At 40.7% G+C, this 27,819-nt stretch overlaps 3 protein-coding genes across 7 annotated transcripts in view; 1 reads left to right on the top strand and 2 right to left on the bottom strand.

Moving 5' to 3' along the window:
- Positions 1–27,819, bottom strand: part of MRPL30 (mitochondrial ribosomal protein L30) — a 66,678-nt gene that overhangs the window by 35,692 nt on the left and 3,167 nt on the right. The window contains exon 1 of one of the 2 annotated variants that reach the window (XM_030828598.1): positions 26,221–26,263. The exons of the other annotated variant lie outside the window; for it this stretch is intronic. The gene's annotated coding sequence lies outside the window, so the exon portion shown is untranslated. Of the gene's footprint in view, positions 1–26,220; positions 26,264–27,819 lie in introns of those variants that run through there. 2 annotated transcript variants of the gene reach the window in all.
- Positions 8–12,117, top strand: MITD1 (microtubule interacting and trafficking domain containing 1). Of its 2 annotated transcripts, XM_003279236.4 has the most exons (7): positions 8–239; positions 7,034–7,135; positions 9,440–9,576; positions 9,657–9,743; positions 10,732–10,847; positions 11,770–11,830; positions 11,910–12,117. In XM_003279236.4, exons 1-7 carry the CDS (start codon positions 14–16, stop codon positions 12,003–12,005), a joined length of 825 nt encoding a protein of 274 aa, XP_003279284.2. In that variant the 5' UTR covers positions 8–13; the 3' UTR covers positions 12,006–12,117. The 2 variants fall into 2 exon arrangements, with proteins under 2 accessions (XP_003279284.2, XP_012358137.1); XM_012502683.2 differs by lacking the exon at positions 9,657–9,743.
- LIPT1 (lipoyltransferase 1) lies at positions 18,178–26,518 on the bottom strand. Of its 3 annotated transcripts, none has more exons than XM_030828594.1 (2): positions 26,440–26,518; positions 18,178–19,361 (listed from the first exon to the last, which is right to left on the bottom strand). In XM_030828594.1, the coding sequence occupies exon 2, from the start codon at positions 19,358–19,360 to the stop codon at positions 18,239–18,241; it is 1,122 nt and encodes a 373-aa protein (XP_030684454.1). In that variant the 5' UTR covers position 19,361; positions 26,440–26,518; the 3' UTR covers positions 18,178–18,238. The 3 variants fall into 3 exon arrangements, with proteins under 3 accessions (XP_030684454.1, XP_030684456.1, XP_030684455.1); XM_030828596.1 differs by lacking the exon at positions 26,440–26,518 and adding an exon at positions 26,221–26,268; XM_030828595.1 differs by lacking the exon at positions 26,440–26,518 and adding an exon at positions 19,461–19,503.

The raw sequence follows: 27,819 nt of genomic DNA, 5'->3' as shown, positions 1-27,819 counted from the left end.
GCCTGGGTATCACATGACCACTTCCCGGAAGCGCAGCAGACCCGCTCAACTTCATCCTGGGTTGAGGCAGAGGAGAACTCCCGGAATTATGGCGAAGTCTGGGCTGGGGCAGGATCCGCAGAGCACAGCTGCAGCCACTGTGCTAAAGCGGGCGGTAGAACTAGATTCGGAGTCGCGGTATCCGCAGGCTCTGGTGTGTTACCAAGAGGGGATTGATCTGCTCCTGCAGGTTCTGAAAGGTGAGCAATGAGCCAAGGCGAGGAGGACCTGAGGAAAAGGAGCTGGTTCCTGCTGTGTCTGGGGTGAAGTGAATGAGTTAAAAATGATTCTTCCACACCATGAAGAAGCAGTTAAATACGGAAGGTGGGATATTCTACAGGACAACTGGGCCGCTTTCTTTTAGATCTTTAATAGATTGATGTCCTCTAGAAAAGGTGGGGAGGCTACTAGTCTAGATTTTAAAAGACTTAAGAGATATAAGATATAACGCAATGTAATATATAAGCTTTGATAGGACCTGGGTTTGTACGAACTTTAAAAGACATTTTTGGATCTATTAGAAAAGTTTGAATATAGATTGGGGGGACATTAAAATTATTTTCTTAGGCAATATGATTTTGTTTTCGAAAACTATCCTTAATTTTTAGAGATGCAGACCAAAGTGTTGTATAAAGAGATGCTTGATGTCTTTAGTTAATTTTACTTAAGCAAAAATTTCTTAAAAATCGAAGCTCTATTTCAGCAAAAATGCTAATTTTAAAAATTTAGGTGATAGGTAATAAGGGTGTTTATTATACGATTTTTTTAATTTTCTGTTTAAACATTTGCATTTAAAGCAAGCCAAAGTAAAACTGTGTAGCGGTAGGAGAAGAAAAGTTTTTCTTAAACGGATTAAGTTCGGTGTGAGAAATGCGCAGGGTTGTGGAGGAGACAGTGAGACTTTTCCTATTACTTATTCAATGTTGAGAAATACCCAAATATTCCTTAACACCCAGCACAACCCTGGCTCACAGTAGACACTCAATATTTATGTATTAAATTGATAAGATCAGCTCCTGCTCCCCAACCCCCGACACTCCGGGTCTGGACTAAGCTCCCTCTGTGCTTTCTAGCTTAAGCTTCTTATAATTAAAGTGTTACAGGAGCTTTGAGGCAGCAGAGGGGAGCCCTTTATGGGTTGGTGCTTTGGTCAGAACTACAAACTCTAGCGGCCGGGCGCGGTGGCTCACTCCTGTAATCCCAGCACTTCGGGAGGCCGAGGCGGGTGGATCATGAGGTCAGGAGATCAAGACCATCCTGGCCAACATGGTGGAAACCCCATCTCTACTGAAAATACAAAAATTAGCCGGGCATGGTGGCACGCTAATGTGGTCCCAGCTACTTGGGAGGCTGAGGCAGGAGAACTGCTTGAATCCGGGAGGCGGAGGTTGCAGTGAGCCGAGATCGCGCCACTGCACTCCAGTCTGCCAATAGAGCGAGACTCCGTCTCAAAAAAAAAAAAAAGAAAAAAACTAAACTCTACCTTGCCTGGGGTATTATTTGATGATAATGATGACAGTAACAACAGCAATAAGCATAGCTATCACGTTTCAGTGCTGAGTGCCAGGCATTGCAAAGAACATTAAAAGCATGATCTCGTTTCATCCGTACCAATTGCCCTATCAAGTAGGAGTTGATGGTATTCTCGTTTTACAGCATAAAAAGTATTGTTCGCTTTCAAGTTCTGCCACTAGGAGGTGGTAGCCTCACAGTCGGAGCCCAAGGCCTCAATGACTCTGGTATACTGAATCCCAAAAGAGAGATGGTGTACTGTGTTGGTCAGGTGGAACACTGCTCAAGTTTTGGCTGCACTAGGAATCTGAAGCAGGAGAATCACAGTTCTGCTCTAGTGTGCTTCACTGATCCCGTAGAGGTTACAGAGACAGTGACGTGATATAGATGGGTTAAGACCAAAATGCAAATAGCGCTAATACGGGGAATAAATGCCAGGAGAGAGAAATCTATAGATAAACACAATGAGGATTTAAACAGTTAAAGGTCATGTGAGGGTGGAAAGGTAGAGGTGGAGTTTGATTGGGGCTTTGGAGGAAAAAGAATTTCAGAAGTCAGAAATTCATCTAAGAGTGTTCAAATTCCTTTGCTGTCTTACGAAATAAGTAGTTTGGTTGAGCATGTGTGTGAAGAGGAAGAGTGAGCAGTAAAGTTTAAAGGTAGATAGGGGCTTGGATCACATTGTGGATGGCCTTGACTACCAGGAGATTGTAACTCATTCCACAGGCAAGGAGAAACCATTTAAGATTTTTACAAGGGAGTAACATAATTGGAGTTGCATTTCAGGGCTTGTCTCTTTCAGGAATGTGCTCTTTTCTCACAGATATTTATTTGCATGGCATACTCTCTCTACTATTTCAGGCCTTTCCACAAATACCACTTTCTTTGTGAGGCTTTCCCAGACCTCCAGTGTAAAATTATAACCCCATCCCAGCACTCCCTGTCCTCCTTCATTATTTTGTTTAATAGCACTTATCTCAATCTAATATACATGTTTTACCAATTTATTTTTATCGTTCTCTTTCTTCCTACTTGAACAATAGAGGAGAATTGTGTCTGTTTTATTAACTGCTGTATCCACAGCACTTAGAACAGTGCCTGGCATGTTGTTAGTTCTCAATAAATATTTCTTGATTAAAGGACTGATTATGGCAAGGATGTAAAGTAGACATTAACCTGTAGAGACTGAAGTTAAGCAGACCAATTAAGGAGCTCCTGCTGGAATCAAAATAAGAGGTGAGTATAGCCATTATAGAAAACAGTATGGAGATTCCTCAAAAAATTAAAACGAGAACTACCATATGATCCATCAATCCCACTACTGGGTATACATCCAAAGGAAATGAAATCATTATGTTGAAGAGATATTTGTACTCCCATGCTTACTGCAGCACTATTCATAATAGCTAAGATAGGGAATCAACCCAAGTGTCTGTCAGCAGATGAATAAAGAAAATGTGGTACATATATACAGTGGAGTACTGTTCAGCCATAAAAAATGAAATCCTGTCATTTGTGACATGGACAAACTTGTAGGATATTGTTAAGTGAAATAAGCCAGACACAGAAAGACAGATACCACATGATCTCACTCATATGTGGAATCTAAAAAAGTTGGTATCATAGAAGTAGAGAGTAGAATACTGGTTACCAGAAGCTGGGAAGGGCAGGGGGTAGGAGGAATGAGGAGAGGTTGGTCAAAGGGTACAAAATTACAGTTAGATGCCAGGCACAGTGGCTCACGCCTGCAATCCCAATACTTTGGGAGGTTGAGGTGGGTGGATCACTTGAGGTCAGAAGTTCGAGACCAGCCTGGCCAACATGGTGAAACCCCATCTCTCTTAAAAAAAAAAATTACAGTTAAGAGGAATAAATTCTGGTGTCTTATTACACAATAGGGTGACTATAGTTAATAATGTGTTGTATGTTTCAACATAGCTAGAATGAAGGATTTTCAGTGTTCTTACCACAAAGAAACAATAAATATTTGAGATGACAGATATGCTAATTACCCTGATTTGATCATTACACAATGTATACATGTATCAAAACATTACATTGTACCCCATTAATAATTATTATGTGCCAATTAAAATTACATAAAACCTTTTTAAAAAGATGAGACATGATAAGGGCCTGAATGAACCAGGGAGATGATACCAATATTAAGATAAGGAGGGGGCACTGGCACATGATTAGATATGGGAGTAAGGTTAATGGGAATCAAAGATGGCTGTAAGGGTCCAAGCCTGAGAAACTGTAGCATAATGATTGAAGGATGGGTCTATGTGTGAGACATTGCCAGCTGATCAAGGACAACGACTAAGACTGAACTACTACATAATTTAAAGCCTATCAACATTGAGGAAAGGTTGTGTTTTGCTTTTATTTGGGCAGGAGAGGGATGGGGGAAAGCTAGAATGAGCTCTGTGGAATCAAAATTATCAGCGTGAACTCCTGGTTTTTAATATTTATATGGATGGACAGAAACAAATATATATAGATGTATGTACAGATGTATGTGTTAGTAAGCCTACATATACCTCCCAGCTGTATTGACTGAGAGGGTCTAGAAGTAGTGGTGGGACTCCCCCAGTAGCAATGAACACAGCTGGCACCCAGAATTTGGTTTCTCAATGCCATTCTTCAATAAAAGTGACCAAGGCTCCTTGGAAAAGTGTATTTCAGGGCTGGGGCAAAAAATAAACAAGATAAGTTTTAACAAATATTTTGGCTTCCCTGGGCCATATTGGAAAAATAGTTGTTTTTGGCTACACATAAAATACACTAACGACAGCTGATGAGCTAACACACACACACACACACACACACACACACACACACACCCCTCATGTTTTAAGAAAGTTTACGAATGGCCGGGCATGGTGGCTTATGCCTGTAATCCCAACACTTTGGGAGCCCTAGGTGGGTGGATTGCTTGAGGTCAGGAGTTCAAGACCAGCCTGACCAACATGGTGAAACCCTGTCTCTACTAAAAATACAAAAAATTAGCCGGGTGTGGTAGCAGGTGCCTATAATCCCAGCTACTCCGGAGGCTGAAGCAGGAGAATCGCTTGAACCTGGGAGGCAGAGGTTGCAGTAAGCTGAGATTGCACCTCCAGCCTGGGCAACAGAGCGAGACTCCATCTCAAAAAAAAAAAAAGAAAAAAGTTTCTGAATTTGTGTTGGGCCTCATTCAAAGCTGTTCTGGGCCATATGCAAAAGTTGGACAAGTTTGGTTTAAAACATCTTGTGGCTGTGCATGGTGGCTCATGCCTATAATCCCAGCACTTTGAAAGGCCAAGGCAGGTGGATTGCCTGAGCCCAGGAGTTCGAGACCAGCCTGGGCAACATGAAGATATCCTGTCTCTACAGAAAATAGAAAAGAAATACAAAAACTAGCCAGGCATAGTAATGTGTGCCTATAGTCTCAGCTACTTGGGAGGCTGAGGTGGGAGGATTCCTTGTGCCTGGGAGGCAGAGGTTGCAGTGAGCCGAGATCATGCCGCTGCACTCCAGCCTGGGCGACAGAGCCAGACCCTGTCTCAACAAAACAAAACGAAACAAAAAAATCCTGAATCAAAATGTAAGGACATAATAGCGATGGGGGCTTGACAGAAGGACACAGGAACTAACATTGAAGGAGATGTCAAAGCCAAAGCTAATAAAATTTGAGCAGGAAAATGATAGTATTGGATTATAACTCATAGAATAAAATAAATATCCATGAGCCCATACTATTTAATCAAATAAATAGATTGAGAAGGAATGATGGAAATAGAAAACCACCATTTTGCAAACATCACAGTCATAGTTGTTGCAGGCAAGGACCATCAACAGATGCTAAAATTAGTGGGAGAAAGAGTGATAGGAAGCAGGATATCTTTCCATAAGGTACTTACAAATTACAAAAGAGAAAATAGTGATTTTACAGTGGAGAAATCTGAACTACACCTTTACTAAATGGTCAAAGTTAATATGATCAGTAGTAAGACACATCAACATCATGTACCCACTGAACAAGGCACATCACTTTTGTGATTTTCTTGCCAAAAATGCATAAACCAAGTCTAATCACGAGAAAACATCGGACTGTCCAAAATGAGAGACATTCTGCAAAAATAACAGACCAATATTATTCCTAAATGTCAAGGTCATAGAAGGCAGAGAAAGATAAGGAACTAACACAGATTGGAGGAGACTAAGGACACATAACTAAATGCAATATGGGATCCTGGACCAGAAAGCAAACTTTCATTAGTGGGAAAATTGGTGAAATTCAAATAAAGTTTGTAGATGAGTTCTTAGTATTGTTTCAGTGTTAATTTCCTAGCTCTGATACTTGTAGTATGGTTTGTAATATGTTAACATTAGGAGGATCTAGGTGAAGGAGGTTATCTACCATTTTTGCAACTTTTCTGTAAATATAAAAAATTAACTCAAAATGTTTTTTAAAATGAGAGATTAAAATGAAATTATTGGCTGGGCACTGTGGCTCATGCCTGTAATCTCAGCACTTTGGGAGGCCGAGGTGGGCGGATCACCTGAGGTCAGGGGTCGGAGGCCTGATCAATATGGTGAAACCCCGTCTCTACTAAAAATACAAAAATGGGCTGGGCACGGTGGCTCACGCCTGTAAACCCAGCACTTTGGGAGGCCGAGGTGGGAGGATCACTTGAGGTCAGGAGTTCGAGACCAGCCTGACCAACATGGTGAAACCCCATCTACTAAAAATACAAAAACTAGCCAGGCATGGTGGTGGGCGCCTGTAGTCCCAGCTACTTGGGAGGCTGAGACAGGAGAATTGCTTGAACCCGGGAGGTGGAGGTTGCAGAGAGCCGAGATCATGCCACTGCACTCCAGCATGGGTGACAGAGCGAGACTCCGTCTCAAAATAAACAAACAAAAAATGAAATTATTATGGAAAATATAAGCGATGTTGAAAGGAAAGAAGGGAAGGAACACGAAGTGATTTATTGACTGACTTGGGAGGAGGGGTGGTTAGGGTAAAACTTTATGATCATGTATATTCAAAAATAACATTTTTGTGGTAGCTGGCAAAATGTGCATTAACTATAATGGGGAGGTCTTAAAGAGTAGCTGGTTTTGTGGAAGATAAATATTTTTTGCTATCTTTTAATTACGCAAAAATTTCAAACTTTTGGGTAATTAGGATAAAATAGTGCTCAGACATGAGTTTGACATGTAATGAGCCACCCTTCATCCCACCAGATTTGGTGTCCCAGAGATGAGACATAGTGTCAAGAGTTCCCACTCCTAAACCAAGCTGCATCACACTTCGTGTAAATATGAAGGTCTTGTATGTTCAAGCCAAATTTGAGCTTATTGTGTGTTTGAGGACTGAGGCAAACCATACTAAAGGATAGGAAATTTGTAGAAAACTTGAGAAACTGAAAATAATGCCCAAATTAAATAGAAAAACTGTTTTGATACTTGATAATGTATATTTTTAAATTTGTAGGTACCAAAGATAATACTAAGAGATGTAATCTCAGAGAAAAAATTTCCAAATACATGGACAGAGCAGAAAACATAAAGAAGTACTTGGACCAAGAAAAAGAAGGTAAAGAGGCTGTTTTAGAAAACGCATCCATAAACAACTGTGACCATCCATTCTCCCAATGTTTCTGGCTCTTGACCTCCAAAGGAGCTCTCTGTGGTCTGGACCAGTTGTCCCTGGGAGCTTACAGGATTTAATCTGCATTTCCACTCCCATACAGGAGTTGTTCTTAATTTTTTTGTTTGTTTCTTTGGTTTTTGTTTTTAGTTGGGGGTGGGAATGTCAGACACCCCTTTGAACATCTGATGAAAGCTATACATACTGGAGAATGTTACATGCCATTTTTAAGGGGTTCACAAATCCGTATGAAGCTTATGTGTGGACCCTATGTTAAGAAATACTACAGAGGAATACTGAATGTAAATTGTGCATTTTTATTTATATTTCCCTTTATGAAATGACCAAAATCATGAAAGAAGCTAAAGAAACTCCTGGGATTTCTCTCAGATTTTGTTGTGAATCAAACACCTCAGGAGTTAAGCATTCCTAATGATTAGAGGTCACGTAGGTATTGTTCCCTATTATTAGTTCCCTACTCCTAAGCATCCAGTTTACAAATGTCTGTAAACGGCCATTTCCACCCTTACCTGAGTGCATACTTGCTGCTTGATAGCCAAAGGTACTGCTGCCTACAAAAGCCAGTGCCCCCAGGCCCCAGCTTTTCTTCCTCTCTATACTTTCTACACCCCTTTCCCCATCTCTTCCTACTATTCTGTATCAGTACATACCCTGGGGACCTCCCACTGAGCTCCTTGGTTCAGTGGGAATAAAATTGTTTCCTTAGCCCCAGTTTGAAATTTGGAATGAAATTTTACTCCAAAACATTGATGAAATATAGTACCTTCAGCATTGTGGTTTTGAGTACATGGAATTAAATTAACCTCTATATGGCTATCTTGGCTTAAAAAATAAGGCATACTTGCCAACATTATCTATGTGGAAATATTTGGAACAGAATCCAAACTACTGATTTTTAAACAAAGTGTAAAGTATAATTTAGGGGCTACCATATAATTTAGGGACTACCATTAGGGGTCACTTTTTTTTTTTTTTTTTTTGAGACGGAGTCTTGCTCTGTCGCCCAGGCTGGAGTGCAGTGGCGCGATCTCGGCTCACTGCAACCTCTGCCTCCTGGGTTCAAGCAATTCTTCTGTCTCAGCCTCCCAAGTAGCTGGGACTACAGGCACCCGCCACCAAGCCTGGCTCATTTTTGTATTTTTAGTAGAGTTGAGCTTTTGCCATATTGGTCAGGCTGGTCTCTAACTCCTGACCTCAGGTGATCCTCCCGCCTCAGCCTCCCAAAGTGCTAGGATTACAAGTGTGAGCCACCACGCCCAGCCAGGGGTCATATTTTTTAAAACCTTAAAGATTTCTGATAACTTTTTCAATGTTCACTTTGAATTAACAAAAGCAATAAATCTATCCTATTAATCCTGTGACATCCCAGTCTTTAGTTTGAGTACCAAGAAGTACTATAAATTTGTTTAAAACTGTACACGTGCCAAGAAAGACTTTGAAGCTTCATATTATACTGCATTAATGTTTTTTCTTCTTTTTTTTTTTTTGAGGCAGAGCCTTGCTCTGTTGCCCAGGCTGGAGTGCGGTAGCGTGATCTCAGCTCACTGCAACATCCACCTGGGTTCAAGTGATTCTCCTGCCTCAGCCCCCCAGGTAGTTGGGACTACAGGCACCTGACATCATGCCTGGCTACTTTTTACATTTTTGGTAGAGCTGGGGTTTCGCCACATTGGCCAGGCTGGTCTCGAACTCCTGACCTCAAATGATCTACCTACCTTGGCCTCCCAAAATGCTGGGATTACAGGCGTGAGCCACCGTGCCCTGCCCTGCATTCATGTTTAATACTCACGTTAGTTATTAGATTGCAAGACATAAAAAGACAAGTCTGAAGAGAAGGACCAGATAGCCACTGAGTTTTAGTATGTGTGCTACCCATGGTGACAGGAAGTTATTGGATACCTTTATATATACACTACTCCCTTCAACAAACTGCCTGGTATATAGGATCTGGCTCAAGGACCTGTTCCAGGAAACCTCTAGATTTTCCCCCTTGCCTAACCTCTGTGAAGGCAGAAATCACTAATGGAGTAGTTTGCCTTAAATACCTTTATACGTGTAACATCCTGCAATGTATATGATATGTAGTAGGCATTCAGTAAGTATTTGCTGAATGAGTAAGTTAAAAAAATTAATATGTATCTGATGCTGATTAATCACTATATATAAAATATAAAATGTGTAAAAAAAAAATGGGTCACTGGTTTTACTGTTGAAGCCTGTGTTTTATAGATGGAAAATATCACAAGCAAATTAAAATAGAAGAGAATGCAACAGGTTTCAGTTATGAGTCACTTTTTCGTGAATACCTTAATGAGACAGTTACAGAAGTTTGGATAGAAGATCCTTATATTAGACATACTCATCAGGTATGTGAACGTACTAAAATATAATGAAATATTATATTCAATGTACTAAGTTAGTAATAATCCATTCTAATGTCTTTTAGCTGTATAACTTTCTTCGATTTTGTGAGATGCTTATTAAGAGACCATGTAAAGTAAAAACCATTCACCTTCTCACCTCTCTGGATGAAGTAGGTACCTGAAAGCACTTACTCTTTCTTAACTTATTAACTTTATTCAGTTACAAGATGTAGTCCAGTCAAGGAAAACACAGATGCAGTGCTTCAGCTAGATTTATTTCCTTGGGAATTAAACTTATTATCTAACAGTATGCATAACATGTCATAAAAAAAGTTATTGATTTTAGGATGCTGGTTTTGTATTTAGCCACTTTGCTAAATGCGCTTATTCAAATAGTTAGTTTAGTCTCTTGGATATTCTAGGAGGCAATCACACTGTCTGCACTATGGACAATTTTGTTTCTTTACCAATTACTGTATCTGGGGGATGGTAGCATGATATGGTAGTGGGCATCTCTATCTTGGTTTTGACTTAAAATAGGAATGCTTCTAAATAATTATGATTTCTATGATTGATTTCAAAAGCAGTCAGCTCCACCTGGATGACTAAAACTATTCTAAACTACATTTAAGGAGACAGGATGGAGTTATATTCACATTAGAAAAAAAGATGATTTTGATAAAAACAATTGCTCTTTAAACTACCTCACATTGTTTGGTTGTTTCTTTGAGATAATAGACATTGAAACTAGTATAGAACATTTCCATCTTAATCCACCTGTGATATAGAATGTATAGCTTAGGGATAATTTAGGATAGTAATAATAACTGAGGCGGTGGCTCACGGTTGTAATCCCAGCACTTTGGGAGGCCGAGGCGGGCGGATCACGAGGTCAGGAGATCGAGACCACGGTGAAACCCCGTCTCTACTAAAAATACAAAAAATTAGCCGGGCGTGGTGGCGGGCGCCTGTAGTCCCAGCTACTCAGAGAGGCTGAGGCAGGAGAATGGCGTGAACCCAGGAGGCGGAGCTTGCCGTGAGCCGAGATCGCGCCACTGCACTCCAGCCTGGGCGACAGAGCGAGACTCCGTCTCAAAAAAAATAAAAAATAAAAAAAAAAATAACTGAGGCAGATAATTGTATTTTTGCTATTAACAGGGCATTGAGCAAGCGCAGCAAAGTAGAGGCCTGCAAGAAATAGAAGAGTCACTCAGGAGTCATGGAGTGCTGTTGGAAGTTCAGTACTCTTCTTCAATACATGACCGAGAAATCAGGTTAGTCTACAATAATGTTTTAATTTTTATGCAGTTGATATGTACTTAAAATTTTTAAAAAATGTTTTATATACTTGCATATAAATATTTAATAATTTATAAATATTTGAAATTCAAATAAAACTCCATTTAGTACTTTTTCACTTTTGAGAAGAAAAAAAACACTTGGGTTTCTTTTCAACAAAGTAAGCCAAGTGTTTTGTGTGTGAATTTAATATTTCCTAATGGAATAATATTTACATGTTCTGTGTCATATAGAAAAAGAGAATACTTTTCTATCTACTCAACTGTATATATAGTTATGATATTAGGATAATTTATTTTCTAGTGAACTTAATATTTACTTAATGTGGCTTTACTTCTTATGGGTTATTAAATATATTCTAGTAGGCATGACAATTTGCTGAGTCTGTAAGAAAACAATATGCGGTTATTTTAGTGATAACTTCCTTTTGTTTAGCACAGTGGTTATGTTTATAGCAAGGGCACTCAGTTTTAATAAAAACTTAATCGCAAACTAAATATGCAAAACAGATGAAAATGCAGCTGCTGTAGTTAAAGCAGAGGTCAGGGTCCAGGGCTCCTCCTGCACATTCCCCATCTCTAGGTAGGGGAACTCTTGAAACACCACCAGTTTCCCTGAATACACTTTGCCACCACTTGTTAGCAGATCACGAAAAAGTTTTATCAACAAGCTGAAATTCAAGATTAAACTATCAGGTAATTAAATCAACTGATTGTTTCTATGACTGTTTTCATTGTGGACATAGCTCATAATGAACCCCAGGTTTGATTCAACTCATGCCACTGGAGGAAGTGGTTTGCTTTGTTAGGGGGAAATTTTGCTGACACTTAATACACTACTGCTTTATTAATAGTCTGACTTAAATGTCTTGAATATACTATGTACTAATTTCAACAGGTTCAACAATGGATGGATGATTAAGATTGGAAGGGGACTTGATTATTTTAAGAAACCACAGGTAGGATATAATCTTATGACTAAATGTGTAGCACTGTTTTTGTATCATTTTTAATGATACTCTTTTCTTCTCTTCTTAGAGTCGTTTTTCCCTTGGATATTGTGATTTTGATTTAAGACCATGTCATGAAACAACAGTGGACATTTTTCATAAGAAGCATACAAAAAATATATGATGGGCAGTAGCCTAATTTGTATTATGTCTACTTTAAGTGAATATTGGATTTTTTTTAAAAGATCACTTTTATAATGTATGAATTTAACAATAAACTTTTATATTTCTACTAATTTATGGATCCATCATTCAGCTGTGAGAACAATCCTAAATATTTTTGTAAATATATTCCTCAGTAGATTTACAATGTTTATTTCAAGTAATACACCTAATTTAAACATTTTATCAGCTTTTCTGTTACTTGGCTGCGGGAGCATGTCAACAAATAATGAGCATCTATTAGGAAGATGAATTAGATCTTAATTTTGCCTGTGGGAGTTTTGAGTCCAGGAGGGAAAGACACCATGGATTAGAGTGCTTTTAAAGAGACAGACGGAGCTTGGGCAACCTGTTTCTGCAAAAAAAAAAAAAAAATAAAAGCTACTTGGGAAGCTAAGGTGGAAGGATCACTTGAACCTAGGAGGTCGAGGCTGCAGTGAGCTGAGATTGTACCACTGCACTCCTGCACTCTAGCCTGGGTGACAGAGCCAGACCCTCTCTCAAAAAAGGGGGAAAAAAAAAAAGACAGATGGGCTTGGGGTCTAATAAACAGGAAAGTAAAATGTTGATTTTGTTACAATTAAGGTAATTGTCTTTGGTAAACATTTACCTCATGCAGTTGTGCAATATTACCTAACTCCATAAAGGCAAATCAACCCATTCAGTTATCCAAATGCATTTTGCAGCTCATTCACTTTGGCTAGCACATATGTTAAGCCTTGCAGCTTAGAATCAACTGTTCTGGGTAAGCTTTTCATCCAGATGCCAGTTGTGTGGTTGGAGACAGAATAGATTCCATGGAGACAGGCTGGAAGAGGGGTTGTATGCTAGAGGTAGTGGGCAGTCCACAGCTCAAAGAATATGCTGGCTGGGCACAGTGGCTCACGCCTGTAATCCCAGCACTTTGGGAGGTGGAGGCAGGCAGATCACCTGAGGTCAGGAGTTTGAGACCAGCCTGACCAAGATGGAGAAACCCCATCTTTACTAAAAATACAAAATTAGCTGGCCGTGGTGGCGCATGCCTGTAATTCCAGCTACTTGGGAGGCTGAGGCAGGAGAATTGCTTGCACCCTGGAGGCGGAGGCTGCGGTGAGCAGAGATCATGCCATTGCACTCCAGCCTGGGCAACAAGAGTAAAACTCCATCTCAAAATAGAAAAACAAACAAACAAAAAACCCAGCTAAGCTAACATATGTAAGAGGAAAACTATAGTACCAGTGTTCAGTATTGGAGAGTGCACATATAAATGTCACATCTGAGGACTATTCAACAGAGTTAAATGGCGTGGAGGACCAAAGGTAGAGAACAAGGGAACAAGGTTGGACACAGTGGTCTTGGGCAAGCCTTGGACACTATGTTTTCCTTTTGTAGGACAGCTGGTAGGTACAAGATGGAGCTGGCATAAAAGGCCAGGAAGGGCTTCCAGAACAGTTCCTGATTTTTTTTTTTTTTTAACGTTTTCAGGTTCAGGTGCTGATAATACTGAATCTGAGAAGTTTTAGACTCAAACTAACTTGCTAAGCTTTATCATATGGAAATCCAGGGTCTCAGGAAAACACTTGAACAAGTGTTGGCCTGATCCGAAATTCCTTTCTGCAGAGTATCTTAGCTTATCTTGCCTGGTACCTGATGCCATGTGGAAATGGAGTAGCTCTTAATTAAGGTAAGAACATGTGTTAGGCCTCTTTACCTTCATGTTAAAATAACAATTCTGATTTCTAAAGCCTATGAATCTGTTACTATGGAGAATTAGCAATCCACAACCCTGTGCAATTAACTTTTATCCAACTTCTATAAAAATCCTGGCTAAGACACAGTGATATTTAAAGAAAAGAGTCTACAGACATGCTATCCATTCTAGATATTTGGAGTTCTATCCCCAGATCTAATTAGAGCACCAGAAGCCTACTAGGTACAGCTTAAATATATCAAGAAATGTATAAGAACTATATGAACAACTATAAGCTTTATGGAAGGATATAAAAGAAAATTAGGGTAACTAGAAAGACAAATCGTATTCCTGAATGGGAAGACTTAATGTCAGTTCTAACTTAATTTATAAATTAAATATCAAAAGAGACTAACACCAGGAGACTTGCTTGACCAGCTATAAAGACACAGCTACAATAGTTTTCTTAAAAATGTATGGGCATAGGCATGGGCAAATAAATCAGTGGGATAGAATAAAAGAGTCCAGAAACACATTTGAAAGAGAGAAATTGAATGTGTATGAATGAGTATTTAATATATAATAAAGGTGACATTTTAAGTTGGTAGAGAAAGAGCTCAACAAATGGTTGGAAAAAATAACATTAAGGCCTCTGTCTTACTCCGCATAAAGAAATTTTTCTGTAATGATGTTGACAACGTATAAAGAAATAATTCTAAATGTATTACACAGCTAATTAATGAAAAATTTATATAGATATATTTTAGAACCCCACTTAATGAACTGAGTATAACAGAAAGCCCCAGAACTGTTGAGAGCAAAAGACTTGGTCATGTAAATATACAAAACTTGAGTAAAAGGAAACATAAACTAAGTTTAAAAAATGAGAGATCAAATTTATAAAATTAGAGTCAGTATTCCTAATATATAAGGATGATGGCCGGATTTTTGGCAGTGACCTTGACCTGACTTCCTTTAGCCTCCACAAGGACTTGGGCCTTAGAGCAATCTCTCCTGCTGTACTGCATCATTCCCGTTAGTACACACATCTCGAGCCAGATGCCACCCTATTTTTTTGTTCTTCATGAAAAAACTTGTTAAGAGTGTTCTCTGTATGGTTTTTTTTCTTCTTCTTCTTATTTCCTCACTACCTATTCACTTCAACTCACTTCAGTCTGGCTACTGCCCCAATTACTCCACTGAAATCGTTTTTGCTAAGGTCAACAGTGATCTCTATACCACCATATTCAATGGGCACTTTTAAACTCTCATATTATGTGACTTTTCAGAAGCATTTGACCCAGTTGGCTACTCCCTTCTTGAAACTCGACTTCCATGAAACATACTTTTTTCCTCCATTCTTCTTACATTTTAAATACTGAAGTTCTCCCAAGCTAGGTACTAGGTAGTAACCTCTTTTTTTTTTTTTTTAATTCACACTCTTTCCCTAAGTGATTACACGGTAAGTGTTCTTAGCAAAAAGCAACAAAAACTGCTCCTACCTGATATAACAAAAAAGGGGTTTATTATAAGAATAGTAGGTAGTTGAGCTATAGACTGAGACATAGAGGTTTTGGAGTGAAGAATCACATCTAGAATCACTACCCAGAACTAATCAGATGACACCCCTGCTGACACTGATGCAAGGGCTGGATGCAGTAGCCTACATCACAGACATCACTGGCATGGAAACTGTCACTGCCAGCCTCACTGCCTTCATTACCCCAGAAATTCAGGCCCCTGTCGCTACTTCCAGAGAAGGGTTCTCATCATTCCAGATGTTCTGCATCACTAGTGTCTAATTCAAAGTATGGAGCAGTTGCATCTGATTGGCACAGCTTAAGTCATGTGCCCACGCCTGTGCTTCAAGGAAGGCCAGGAAAGAGTATAGTAAACTTTTGTTTCCATAGAAGGAAGTAGGCTCTACCTCCTACCAGGTGGAGAAGTCCCCAAACATATAAGGGGACTCAGATGCTGAATATTTAATAGTTTAAAATGTAAACTTTAGATGAATTATAAAAGTCCAAAATTATTCATTCTCATGACTTAAAATACTATTTATATGCAGTCAGCCCTCAAATTTATAAATTAAGCCAAGACTTCTCCTTGGAGTTCTTATTCAACTGCCTATATGACATCTCAGAAGCACACAAACATTTCAAATATAATACACCCCAACCAAAGTTTTGATATACACTCCCCTACTCCCCATGTACACTCCCATCCATCCAATCTCAAATAAGAAATCTAGGAGTAGAGGCCAGGTGCAGTGGCTCACACCTGTAATCTCAGGACTCTGGGAGGCTAAGGCAGGCAGATCACCTGAGGTCAGGGGTTCAAGAACAGCCTGGCCAAAATAGTGAAACCTGTCTGCACTCAAAATACAAAAATTAGCCAGGTGTGGTGGTGCAAGACTGTAGTCCCAGCTACTTGGGAGGCTGAGACGAGAGGATCACTTGAACCCACGAGGCAGTGGTTGCAGTGAGCTGAGATCATAGCTCTGTACTCCAGCCTAGGTGACAGAATGAGACTCTGTCTCAAAAAAATAAGACTATATATATATATATATATATATATATATATATATACATATATGCCATTTTGACTCCTCTCTCATCCCCATATGCAAACATTCAGAAAGTTCTGGGGAAACCACTGCAAAACATACCTTGAGTCCATCTGTTTCAGGGGTTACTTGGCCAAATTTCCAATTTGGAACTCGAAGCCCTTAACACCCTTTGCCTGATGATATCTCTCTAGAGAAACATGGTATTACTGCACCAAAGCACATCATATCAGGATTTTTAACCTTTCTCAAAAAATTTTCACAGGTGGCAACACGTGCGATATGCTCATGAGTAATCTCTTCAAAGTTGTGTTTACTTGGTATTTAATATTGCTTTTAAATAACAAAAGGACCTGCCCATTAAACCTGCTAAACTGCCAATCATGTTTGTCCCAAGAACACCTTGAAAAATAAAATCACTCACCCCACTCCCACTCTGAGATAATCAATTGTAGGCAAAACCCTGTGTCCGTGCCTGCTCCTCCTAAAAATAAAAAAAGGATGGGGCCTTTAACTACTGAGATATATTAAAATAAAATAACTCATAAAAAAGAGGGAGCTGGGCATGGTGTTGAGCACCTGTAGTTCCAGCTACTCCAGAACCTGAGGCAAGAGGATCACTTGAGCCCAGGAGTTCAAGGCTGTAGTGACCTATGAGCATGCCACTGCACTCCAGCCTGGGCGAGGGTAAGATCCTGTCTTGAAAGAATAGACAGGGAGGGGAGAGGAGAGGAGGGGGGGCACGGGGGCTGGAGGGACTCATTTCTGAAGGCCTTAACCCTCACCAAATTATGAATCAAGGTTTGTGACAAGGTAAGCGTAGTGGAATTCTGAGCTTGAGAAGAGTGGAAACATTCCCCTCAAGAATGAGGGGAACTCAACCAGAGATGAATTAAATCTGACACCAGCAGAAAGACACATAAGTTGAAAATTATAATATCAAATTGGGCTAATTGTCAATGATTATATGATCTTTCCCCCCAGCATCACCTGCCAAAAAGAGTAGAAAATCAATTGTTTAGACTAAAATTAAAAAGTGGCTATGGTAGAAGGTCAAAGGAGAGAAGCAAATGAGAATACTGGTAAGAAAGTAAAGCATAGAGTAAATTTCAGGCTGGTATAGAAGGGAAATGGTGCAAGGAGAGATTAGGGAAGCATTAAGAGCTTAGAAAAGTGCAACAGCCTTGATTTTTAGTGGGAGAGTAGAAAGATAAGAAAATATAACTAAAAGGGAGAATTTTAGAGTTTGAGATATGAGGAGAGATGGCAAGAAATCTGGGTTATATCTCCGAGAGGTAAGAAAAACAAAGAACTAAGTCTGAGGTCAGAGCGTCCAATATTATATATAGTCCCAAGAGAGGAAAAGCAGCAGCAGCTGAAATATAAATATGTGCCAGGTATTAAAATCAACGAACAGACAGCGCATGGTGGCTCACGCCTATAATCCCAGCACTTTGGGAGGCTGAGGCCGGCGGATCACTTGAGGCCAGGAGTTCAAGACCAGCCTGGCCAACACAGTGAAACCCCGTCTCTACTAAAAATAGAAAAAATTAGCTGGGCATGGTGTCACAAGCCTGCAGTCCCACTACTTGGGAGACTGAGGCATGACAATCACTTGAACTCAGGAGGTAAAGGTTGCAGTGGGCCAAGATCGTACCACGCACCCCAGCCTGGGTGACAGAGTGAGTCTCTGTCTCAAAATAAACAAATGAAATAAATAAAATAAAATCAATGAAGGAAGAAAGAGAAGAAAGAGGATCCTAGAGGTCAGAAGAAATACACAGATAGGGATAGGTGATAAATAATTTCAGATGGGGAGAAGTTACTGAAAGAGACTAGGTTTTTTTTTTTTTTTTTTTTTTTTGAAGTTACTAAAAGAGACTAGGTTTTTTTGACATACAATGTGCAAGTATGAGATTTTATTTTCTAATTGAAACTGTATTAAGACATTTACTTGGAATCACATTATTCCCTTAATTTTTTCACAGAGAATATTCCATTTACTGTGTAGTTTGTGGTCTTGTGGACATGTTCTAAGTAATATATTTGTTAGCATGGTAGTTTCAGTTGGGCAAAACTTACTGCCAATAAGACTTGAATTTAATTTGTCACGTATTTCCAATGGCAACCAATGATCAGGTGCTTCAATATTACAAGTTTCAATTCTTCCATTCTTTATGTCTATGAATACTTTAATTTCCAAGTGTGACTGTTCATATAACACATGAAAGGAAGTATTTATACTAAACTTTGGAGTTTTGCCATATATCCACTCCCAAGTTTGCAGTTCTTTGGCTTTGCTATTTATTCCAGGAAACAGTGTCTCATCCGTTGGGTTTATTAGGTGAATGTGATTATCAATTTGATGATAAGCAGCATACTCTGTAGCGACAGCATTCATTAGTACTTCACAGGTCAGAGTGGGATCCTTTTCCAGAAGATTTTTCACTAAGGAAGGTATGCTAGCAGTGGCATGGCTCCTGATCCCTTGGTAAGGGCTCTTTAGCAAAGAAGACAAGAACGCCCCATCAGTACTACATAATAAAGTGCAATGGTGATAGGCAGTAGTCCGGCCGATCTTAGAAGCTGTTCCTGAGATTTTAAACTGTCCATCAAGTAGAAGGTCAAATCTTTTGGTAGCCTGCACATCCAGCTGGGGTTGGACAGCATTCAGAGCTCTTACAATTAATTTCAGATTTTCCATTCTATCATACTTTTTTTTGGTTGTAAAGAAAGTCAAATTGATATTACCCATATCATGGTAGACTGTTCCTCCTCCGCTTCTTCTCCGAGCCAGTTTTATACCTTCTTCTCTCATTAGATTCAGGTTACATTCCTGCCAAGGATTTTGATGCCTACCAATTACAATAGAGGGAGAATTCCGCCAAAAGAATAGAATTGGTTTGCCTTCTAGATTCATATGGTCATGGATCCAGTCTTCCACAGCCAGATTTTGATAGACATCATTGGAAATTGACTGTAAAATGAGCCCATTTTTTACTGTTTTTTTAAAGCCAGCTGCTGGGACCTGGCAGTTACAAAGTAACTGGAAGCAATTCTTCACTGAAAATGGGATCAGCATGCTTTTAAAAATGGAAGACAAACAAATTAATTCATCGAAAAAAGGAACATTACATTCTATTTTCTAACTATCAATTATCGGTTATTTAATCCAAACTTACCTCTAAGTATCCAGTGCAGTTGCTTTTGGCTTTCATTTATTTATTTATTTATTTATTTATTTATTTTTTGAGACGGAGTCTCACTCTGCCGCCCAGGCTGGAGTGCAGTGGCGCAATCTCGGCTCACTGCAAGCTCCGCCTCCTGGGTTCACGCCATTCTCCCGCCTCAGCCTCCCGAGTAGCTGGAACTACAGGCGCCCGCCACTGCGCCCAGCTAATTTTTTGTATTTTTAGTAGAGGCGGGGTTTCACCATGGTCTTGATCTCCTGACCTCGTGATCCGCCCGCCTCGGCCTCCCAAAGTGCTGGGATTACAGGCGTGAGCCACCGCGGCCGGCTGCTTTTGGCTTTTAGCTTTACAATTAGTCTTTAACAATGCTATAACTGAGTATTCAAAAGAAATAAATGAAGACAAATTTCAAATAATTTCAGTTGAAATAATTTCACAGTTTTCAAACAGTAAGTCTGCTGCAAATACATTATGTAATATATCTTTTTATTTTTTTCTCTTACAGACAGGATTTCACCATGTTGCCCAGGCTGGTCTCAAACTCCTGGGCTTAAGTGATCCTCCCGCCTTGGCCTCCCAAGTGCTGGGATTACAGGCATGAGCCACCGCACTCAGCCACATTACCTATAATATATCTTAGAGCCAAATTATGTTGAATTCACAAGTAACAAAGGTTCATCAAGAAAAATGAGAAAATACATATAAGCAAGAAGAAGAAAATAAAAGCATTGATAGTCCTAATCACAATTAACATTTTGGTGTAAACCCATTTTATTTCTAAGCATGTATACGCACACACATTTCCCTCCCCCAAAGTGTAAACATACTATTATTTCATTCAACATTCAATCTATATATATATATATATATATATATATATATTTTTTTTTTTTTTTTTTTGAGATGGAGTGTCACCCTGTCACCCAGGCTGGAATGCTGTGGCATGATCTTGGCTCACTGCAACCTCCGCCTCCCAGGTTCAGGCGATTCTCCTGCCTCAGCTGGGATAACAGGTGCCTGCCACCATGCCTGGCTAAATTTTGTATTTTTAGTAGAGATGCGGTTTCACCATGTTGGCCATGCTGGTCTTGAACTCCTGATCTCAGGTGATCTGCCTGCCTCAGCCTCCCAAAGTGCCGGGATTACAGGCGTGAGCCACCGCGCCAGCCCGTTAAATCTATTTTGCATCAGCTTTAATGACTGTTTAATATTTCATTGTTAACAAGTTTACTCAGTCTCTTAGTCTGTAATTGCAGGTGGCTTCTAGTTTTTCTGGTTATCAACAATGTGTTCATGAACATTTCTGTGGAAAGCTTTCATTATGTCTTTATGACACTTTAAAAATAATTCCTATTTGACTTTGGGATATATGATTTACTAGCAGCCTAACTTCTATTTAGATCAACATTAACTTAGGATGAACCCTCGAGGTCAGAGAGAGAGGCAACTGGGAGTATGCAGGTTTATATACAAAGGCTAAGAATAAATTCATTATGTTTGGATGCTTTCCAAATTATTCATGTTACCATTGCTAATGAAATATTAGGCGGCAAAAGGTTGAAAATACTAGCTATGAAAATGAAGTATTTTGATTACTTATGGTCTTAAGTCATTCTATTCCAATTCTATTTCTTAGAATATAATTTTCCTTCAGGTTGAAGAACTGGGAATAGAATGGATTATTAAAGTGTATAACTTGAGGTTAAGAGTTTGGTTCTAAATAAAGAAATAAAGTTCATAACTAGGTAGCTAGGCTTTTTTTTTTTTTTTAAGACAGGGTGTCACTCTGTAACTGTCTCACTGCAGCCTCGACCTCCCGGGCTCAAGCAATCTCCACACCTCAGCCTCTGAAGCAGCTGGGACTACAGGTATGCGCCACCATGTCTGGCTAATATTTAAATTTTTTGTACAGATGGGGGTCTCCCTATATTGCCTAGGTTGATCTTGAACTCCTGGGCTTGAGTGATCCTCCTACCTCAGCCTCCCAAAGTGCTGGGATTATCGGCGTGGGCCACTACACCTGGCCCCAAATTATTTAGTTAAGTAATATCTTAGAAGTACAATTCTAGATTAAAGAGAGTCTTCATATTTTCATCACTCTTGTTATAGTTTATAAACTAACCTACAAAAAGTTGAATCAGTTTACATTCTGTCTAGAAAGGTGTGGAGAGGTTTAACAGAGGAAAGAATACTTGAACTGAGTCACCAAATCTGATAGTTTGCCAGGTCGAGGAGCATATTCTAGGCATATGCAAAGACAAAGAGTCATCTAATAGTAAGGTATGTTTTGGGGATTCCCTCCTAAGAGAAAGAGTTACACTACTAGTCTTCCAGTTCCACTGAAGCCTATGGCTATACTGTCCTAGGAAGCCTTGCAACCGAGACTGCATTACTTTGGTTAACCTCTTTGTTCTTGGTTCTGCTTGACTGACTTCGATTCAGTACCATATTCATTCAACAAATATTTATGGAGTGCCTACTAGATACAAGGCAATAAGGAGATAGAAAATGGGAAGAGATAAATTCATGTAATGAACCAAAATATTTGGACTTTTTAAAAGGCAGCTAAGATCCACTGAAGTTTTAAGCAGGAAGTGTTAACTCAGCCATTATACAAATCTGCCTCTGCAGTGTTGAGTATGGATTAAATAAAGGATGGACTAGGGACAGGGAGAACAGTTAATGGACTAAGGCAGTTGTCCACGCTAGAGATAATGAGGGCCTAAAGTACGGTAGGAGAGAGACAGAGAGAGAGAAGGGGATGGATATGAGTGACATTAAGAAGGTGAACTAGCCGGGTGCAGTGGCTCATGCCTGTAATCCCAGCATTTTGGGAGGCCAAGGCAGGCGGATCACGAGGTCAGGATATCGAGACCATCCTGGCTAACACGGTGAAACCCCATCTCTACTAAAAACACAAAAAATTAGCCGGGCATGGTGGTGGGTGCCTGTAGTCCCAGCGACTCTGGAGACTGAGGCAGGAGAATGGTGTGAACCCAGGAGGCAGAGCTTGCAGTGAGCCGAGATCGTGCCACTGCACTCCAGCCTGGGCGACAGAGCAAGACTCCGTTTAAAAAAAAAAAAAAAAAAAAAAAAGGTGAACCTGTCCTTGCCTTCAAGAAACAAGTACCTCCACAATCTAGTGGGAGATACTAAAAAACAAGTAAGGCAATAATTAAAATACAGTGTCCTAAATGCTGTGATAGGTGTTAAGTACAGTAGAGGGCCATCTAACGCTCTAATTAGTGGATGTGACATTGAAGCTGAGACATAAAAGGGATAAAGAAAAGAATTCTAACAATGTGCAACAGCTTAGTGGAAAAGGAGATAGGACCCATGCAAATAATTTAATTCTGCTGGCTGGTTCTTAGGAATACAAGAATGGGGAGTTAATAAGAAGGCAAGAGAAGTAGACATTAGATTATAAAGAGCCTTAAATCGAAGTGAAATGCTTGAACTTTATTGCCCAAGCTGGAGTGCAGTGGTGTGATCAATGCTCACTGCAGCCCCGACCTCCTGGGCTCAAGCAGTCCTCCCCTCTTAGCCAGCATGTGCCACCACGCCTGGCTATTTTTTTTTTTTTTTTTTGTAGAGATGAAGTCTCACTTTGTTGTCCTGGCTGGTCTCAAACTCCTGGGCTCAAGCAGTCCTCCTGCCTTGGCCTCCCAAAGCGCTGGGATTACAGGCATGAGGGCTTTGGATTTATACTTCAGAGACACCGCCTAGAGATTTAAGCATGGAGAATGTACAATACTTGGTAATAGGTTGAATTAGGGTGACAGAAAGAGAAGTCAAGCATCATGTCCTTTATGATATAATGATTACAAGCTCAAACCAGACTGCCCTCATTCAAATCCCAACTCTATCCTTTATCAGTTGAATGACCTAAGGCAGATTACTTTTCTATGCCTCAAATTTGTTATCTAATATGTGGGTAATGACAGGACTCATCTCATATTATCAGGCTGAGTCTGATGAGCTAATACATATAAAGTGGTTAGAAGAGTGCCTGGCATTGAACAAAGTACACAATATGTGTTAACTATTTTATTAATATTATGCCCTGATTTCTAGCATGGCAAAGAGGTGAAATTTCCTAGGACAGATTTTATAGGAAGAGGAAGTATGGGGTTAAGATAATTGGTTCATTTTGACGGTGTTGAACTAGCGGCCAACGGCACAGAGCTCAAAGGATGGTAACTGAGGCCATAGGAAGGTGGTTCAGTGAGAAGATTTAAGGGCCTTTGACATAAGCCTGAAGAGCAGCAACATTTAACGGACATACAGAAGGAGGGAGAGCTCCCAAAGGAAGCTGAGGATAGAAGGCAGAAAAATTTTAAATATGCTATTATGGAAGCTTCAAGGAGACAAGATGGTTAACAGTGCCAAATGCCAAAGATTGGGCAAATAAGATGAGGGTTGAAAAGGATCTATTAAACAGTATCAAGAAGGTTATCTGCTAAGAATCAGATGTACTGAGTAAATAGGAGGCCCAAGGTGGATACAGTGAGGGTATTCTAGTTGTGAAGTGGAAAAGCTAGGGCTGTAGGTAGAAAGGAATGTGGAGTTAGGAGAGGATTTAAGATGCAACAGATCTGAGCATGTTTAGATGCTGGTAGGGAAGTCAAGAGAGGGCAACACTGGAGAAAGGAGGTCCTTGAGAAAGTGATGGTATTGGGATCCAAGGTTCAGGTAGGGGGCAGCCTTAAAGGAGAAAGAAATAAATAGGAGTGGTGGACACTAATAAGCTGGATGGTGTCTGTGGATATGGAGATTGTCAAAGATCTTGTGAAATATCTTTTCCTAAGATTAAGGCTCTTACTCTTGTCTGCATGTGCAGAGTGTGGCAGGATGGCAAAGTAGTTAAGGCCTTAAATTTTTAATCCTGGCTCTGCCACTTACTAACTAATGACTTTAGGGAAGTGTTTTAACCTCTAGCTGCTTCAATGGCTTCAGACGTCATAAAATGGTTGAGAGAATTAAATCTGTTAATATGCATAAGCCATTCATGTTTGGCAAATATGAAATGTTAACTGTTATGACAGGGTTCTCCCTTTCCCATCTCTATTCTGTGCTTACTGTTCCTATCATATACCATGCATTCCCTCAAGTGAACAAGGATTCCTAACCAAGACACATCAAAGTGGCATTTACCTTGATAAATTAACTATAGTCCAAGATACTGACTTTGGTCAAAAATGTGATCTTGTTAGGGTTCCAGAATTGACCCAATTAATGTATTGAGCCAATGAATGTATTCTAATAGTGCTCAAAATATCTCTATTCATCCAGGTATTGTATATACAGTGTGAATAAAACACAACAAAGGTATTAATTCAACAAAGTTCTCATCAATTACATGACAGACATTGTTCTTAGTACTTGGGATTCATCAGTGAGTCAAATGAATAAAGGTGATAAGGAGGGCTATTAAAAAAAGTAGATGGCCGGTGAGGTGGCTCATACCTGTAATCTCAGCACTTTGGGAGGCCGTGGTGGACAGATCAGCTGAGGTCAGGAGTTTGAGACCAGCCTGGCCAACATGGTGAAACCCCGTCTTTACCAAAAATACAAAAATTACCTGGGCATGGTGGCGGACGCCTTTAATCTCAGCTACTTGGGAGGCTGAGGCAGGAGAATTGCTTGAACCCGGGAGGTGGAGGTTTCAGTGGGCCGAGACGGCGCCACTGCACTCAAGGATGGGCAACAGAGCGAGATTCAGTCTATTTAAAAAAAAATGTAGAGCTGATAAAGGGAGGATTGTAAATGTGTATGTGAGAAAACTTACATTGCAATTCTAAATAGGGTTGTTAGGCTAAGCCTCATTAAAAAGGCATCATGTGAGAAAAGATGCAAGAAGCTGTTCAACCAGCACCTGAATACATAAACCAATAAACAGACCTCAGTGAGGATGTGACATTTCAATTGAACCCCGAAAGATGAGAAAAAAATCACACAGAGAAAAAGTGAAAACAAAGGTATGTCCAAAAATCCCTGCCAGCTTATTGATTTACAGAGAACTATAGACCATCAATCAGATATTCAGATGAGCCTGTGCAATTATTCACTGTAGCACTACTGACAAGCCAACTCTTAAGTTTGCTTGGTGAATACATAATCAGAACAAAAGGACTGAATTACATGATATGAATGTCTGACGGAATGGGCTCCGGGGAAGACACTTCCTTAACTCAGGAGAGCCCCTGCTCTTAAGCCGGGATACCCTCTCTCCCCTAGAGAAGGCGTGGATTCATCTGGCACAGGTGCGCCCCTCTTTTTTTATTCTAAGCTCCAGTAGCGGATCAGACCCCGACTGAGTAATGCGCGGTATTTCAGGATATTTCACAGTCGTTGGGACAGTGTCAAGCCTTTGAAGGTCTGGTTAAATTTTGTTCCTTCAAAATCACTTTGAGTCTTTCTACTCTCATCCGCTAATGACTAATTTTATAAAGTCTTTCCTCGGAAGACTTCCTTACCTTCCATGTTCTTGGGACACTTCGCTACCTCTGCACTGCCAAACACGCCTCCCCATCACTGAACTGAAAGCGAAAACAGCACAATCCCATCTATCTTTCTAGGCAGGCGCAGCTTCTTCATAAGAACTTGCCAAGACCCTATTATTTTGCCTCCTCTCTAATAATATACAACTTACTCAGAATCTCATTACGGTCGTGTGCATGTTTTACTTCGCCCTTTTGGCTCCCAGGGGGCGTGCACACAGCTAGCGTCCAACATGTTTTACAATACTTACCCTTCCTCCTATGTTCGGGATCAACCGTTCCTAACAGTGAAATTAGGTCGTCCCAAGTGCTGAGGGGAAAGTGTGCACACAGGAGCCTTCAGCACCGGTGGAGGCGACCCGCAGGTACCTGGCCCACAGCCAGAGACCCCGCGCGAGCCCAGGGCCCCACGGCCGCCCACGCGCTACGGCCCGCAACATCCCGATTAGAAGCGCTTCCGCTTCACCCACCTGCGGCTTCCTGTCGTACCCACGGCCTCGCGAGAGCTCGAGGTGGAAAAGTGCGTCGTACGACCCCGAGCAACCGGCAGGCCTTGCGCTCGACGCTGCCCCGCCCCCTGAGGGCCGGCCCCCTGAAGCACCAGAGAAGGAGGGGGGCGCAGGAATCGCGCCTAGCCTCTCCGCCTGCGGGGCGGTGGGGTCCTGGCAGCCCGCAGGGGTGCTAAGTAAGGGTCCTTCAGGGCGGGAACCAGATTCGAGGCAGAGACGCAGGCTAGGTTCGAATAAAAGTACCGAAGGTCATAAGGCCCCAGTTCAGATGGGACTTCCCCGCGTGACAGCACAGAGATAACGGCCACCCCTGGGCGAAGGTAGGAGAGCGGGTGTGCCAGGTTGGAGGGGGCATTTCGTGGAGCGAGTTTAGGGGGAGCCCCCAGAAGCCCAGAGCGGTCAGATCACATGACGGACAGGAAGGAGTACCAGCAAATACTTTTTACTGAGCATACAGGCATTACGCTGGGTCTTTACATATGTCCTCCAAATAAGTGAGTCCAAATGGCAGGTAACTCGAAAGGTGAGAAATTCAAGTCAGTTTTGAAAGACACATTGCATTTAAAGGAAAAACGGTATTCGCAGATGATAATACAGGATGGAGTGGATCAGAAAACACACTGAGGCTAGTGATCATTCCCATTTGCCAACTCATTGCAGTTGGCAAGAAAACTGTGGCTCCATGAGATGGGAAATTACACCAGCAGTCAAGGTAGCAAGCTAATAGTTTCGGCTAAGTTTTGCTGCATAACAAACTGCCTCAAACAGTGGTTTATATCTGTAACGTGGGCAAGGTGGGTGATTCCTCTGCTAGTTTCTCCTGGGCATATTCATGTGGCTTCATTCAGCACGGGTTGGCTACGCTGGGCGGTCCAAGATAGCCTTATTCATGCTCTGGCAGGTGCTGCCTGGCTGGTAGGGCATCTACAATTCAGGCCTAATCTTGGAAGCAGTGCCTCAGCCATATTCTATTGGCCAAAACAACAACAAAGCCGGCCCAGAGTTAAGGCATGGGGTAATGGACTTCACCTCTTGATGAGAGAAGCCCAAAGAATTTGTGGTCACCTTTTTCAATCTTGCACAGAAATTAATCTCTCCTTCAGTTAAAATAGAAACCACTGAGACTTGCCTCTTGGAGTAAGAATCAGTTTGCTGATGCTGATACGGTAAATGACCAGGGCTTCATATAAAGCTACAATGAAGACATAATGACACCTCCTTTCTTTATGATCACACCTTTTACCAAGGTCACTCTGAGTAAGTCTATCTTGTAGTATGCAGGTGGGAATGAATTTTGTTCAGAGTTAACTGCACTAGGAATTTTCCTAGTTATTATTAAAA

This window comes from Nomascus leucogenys, chromosome 14 (genome assembly GCF_006542625.1).
Source record: "Nomascus leucogenys isolate Asia chromosome 14, Asia_NLE_v1, whole genome shotgun sequence".
Classification (NCBI taxonomy): domain Eukaryota; kingdom Metazoa; phylum Chordata; class Mammalia; order Primates; family Hylobatidae; genus Nomascus; species Nomascus leucogenys.
The sequence above is the reverse complement of the archived record's forward strand: the minus strand, read 5'-3'. Positions and strand labels throughout refer to the sequence as shown.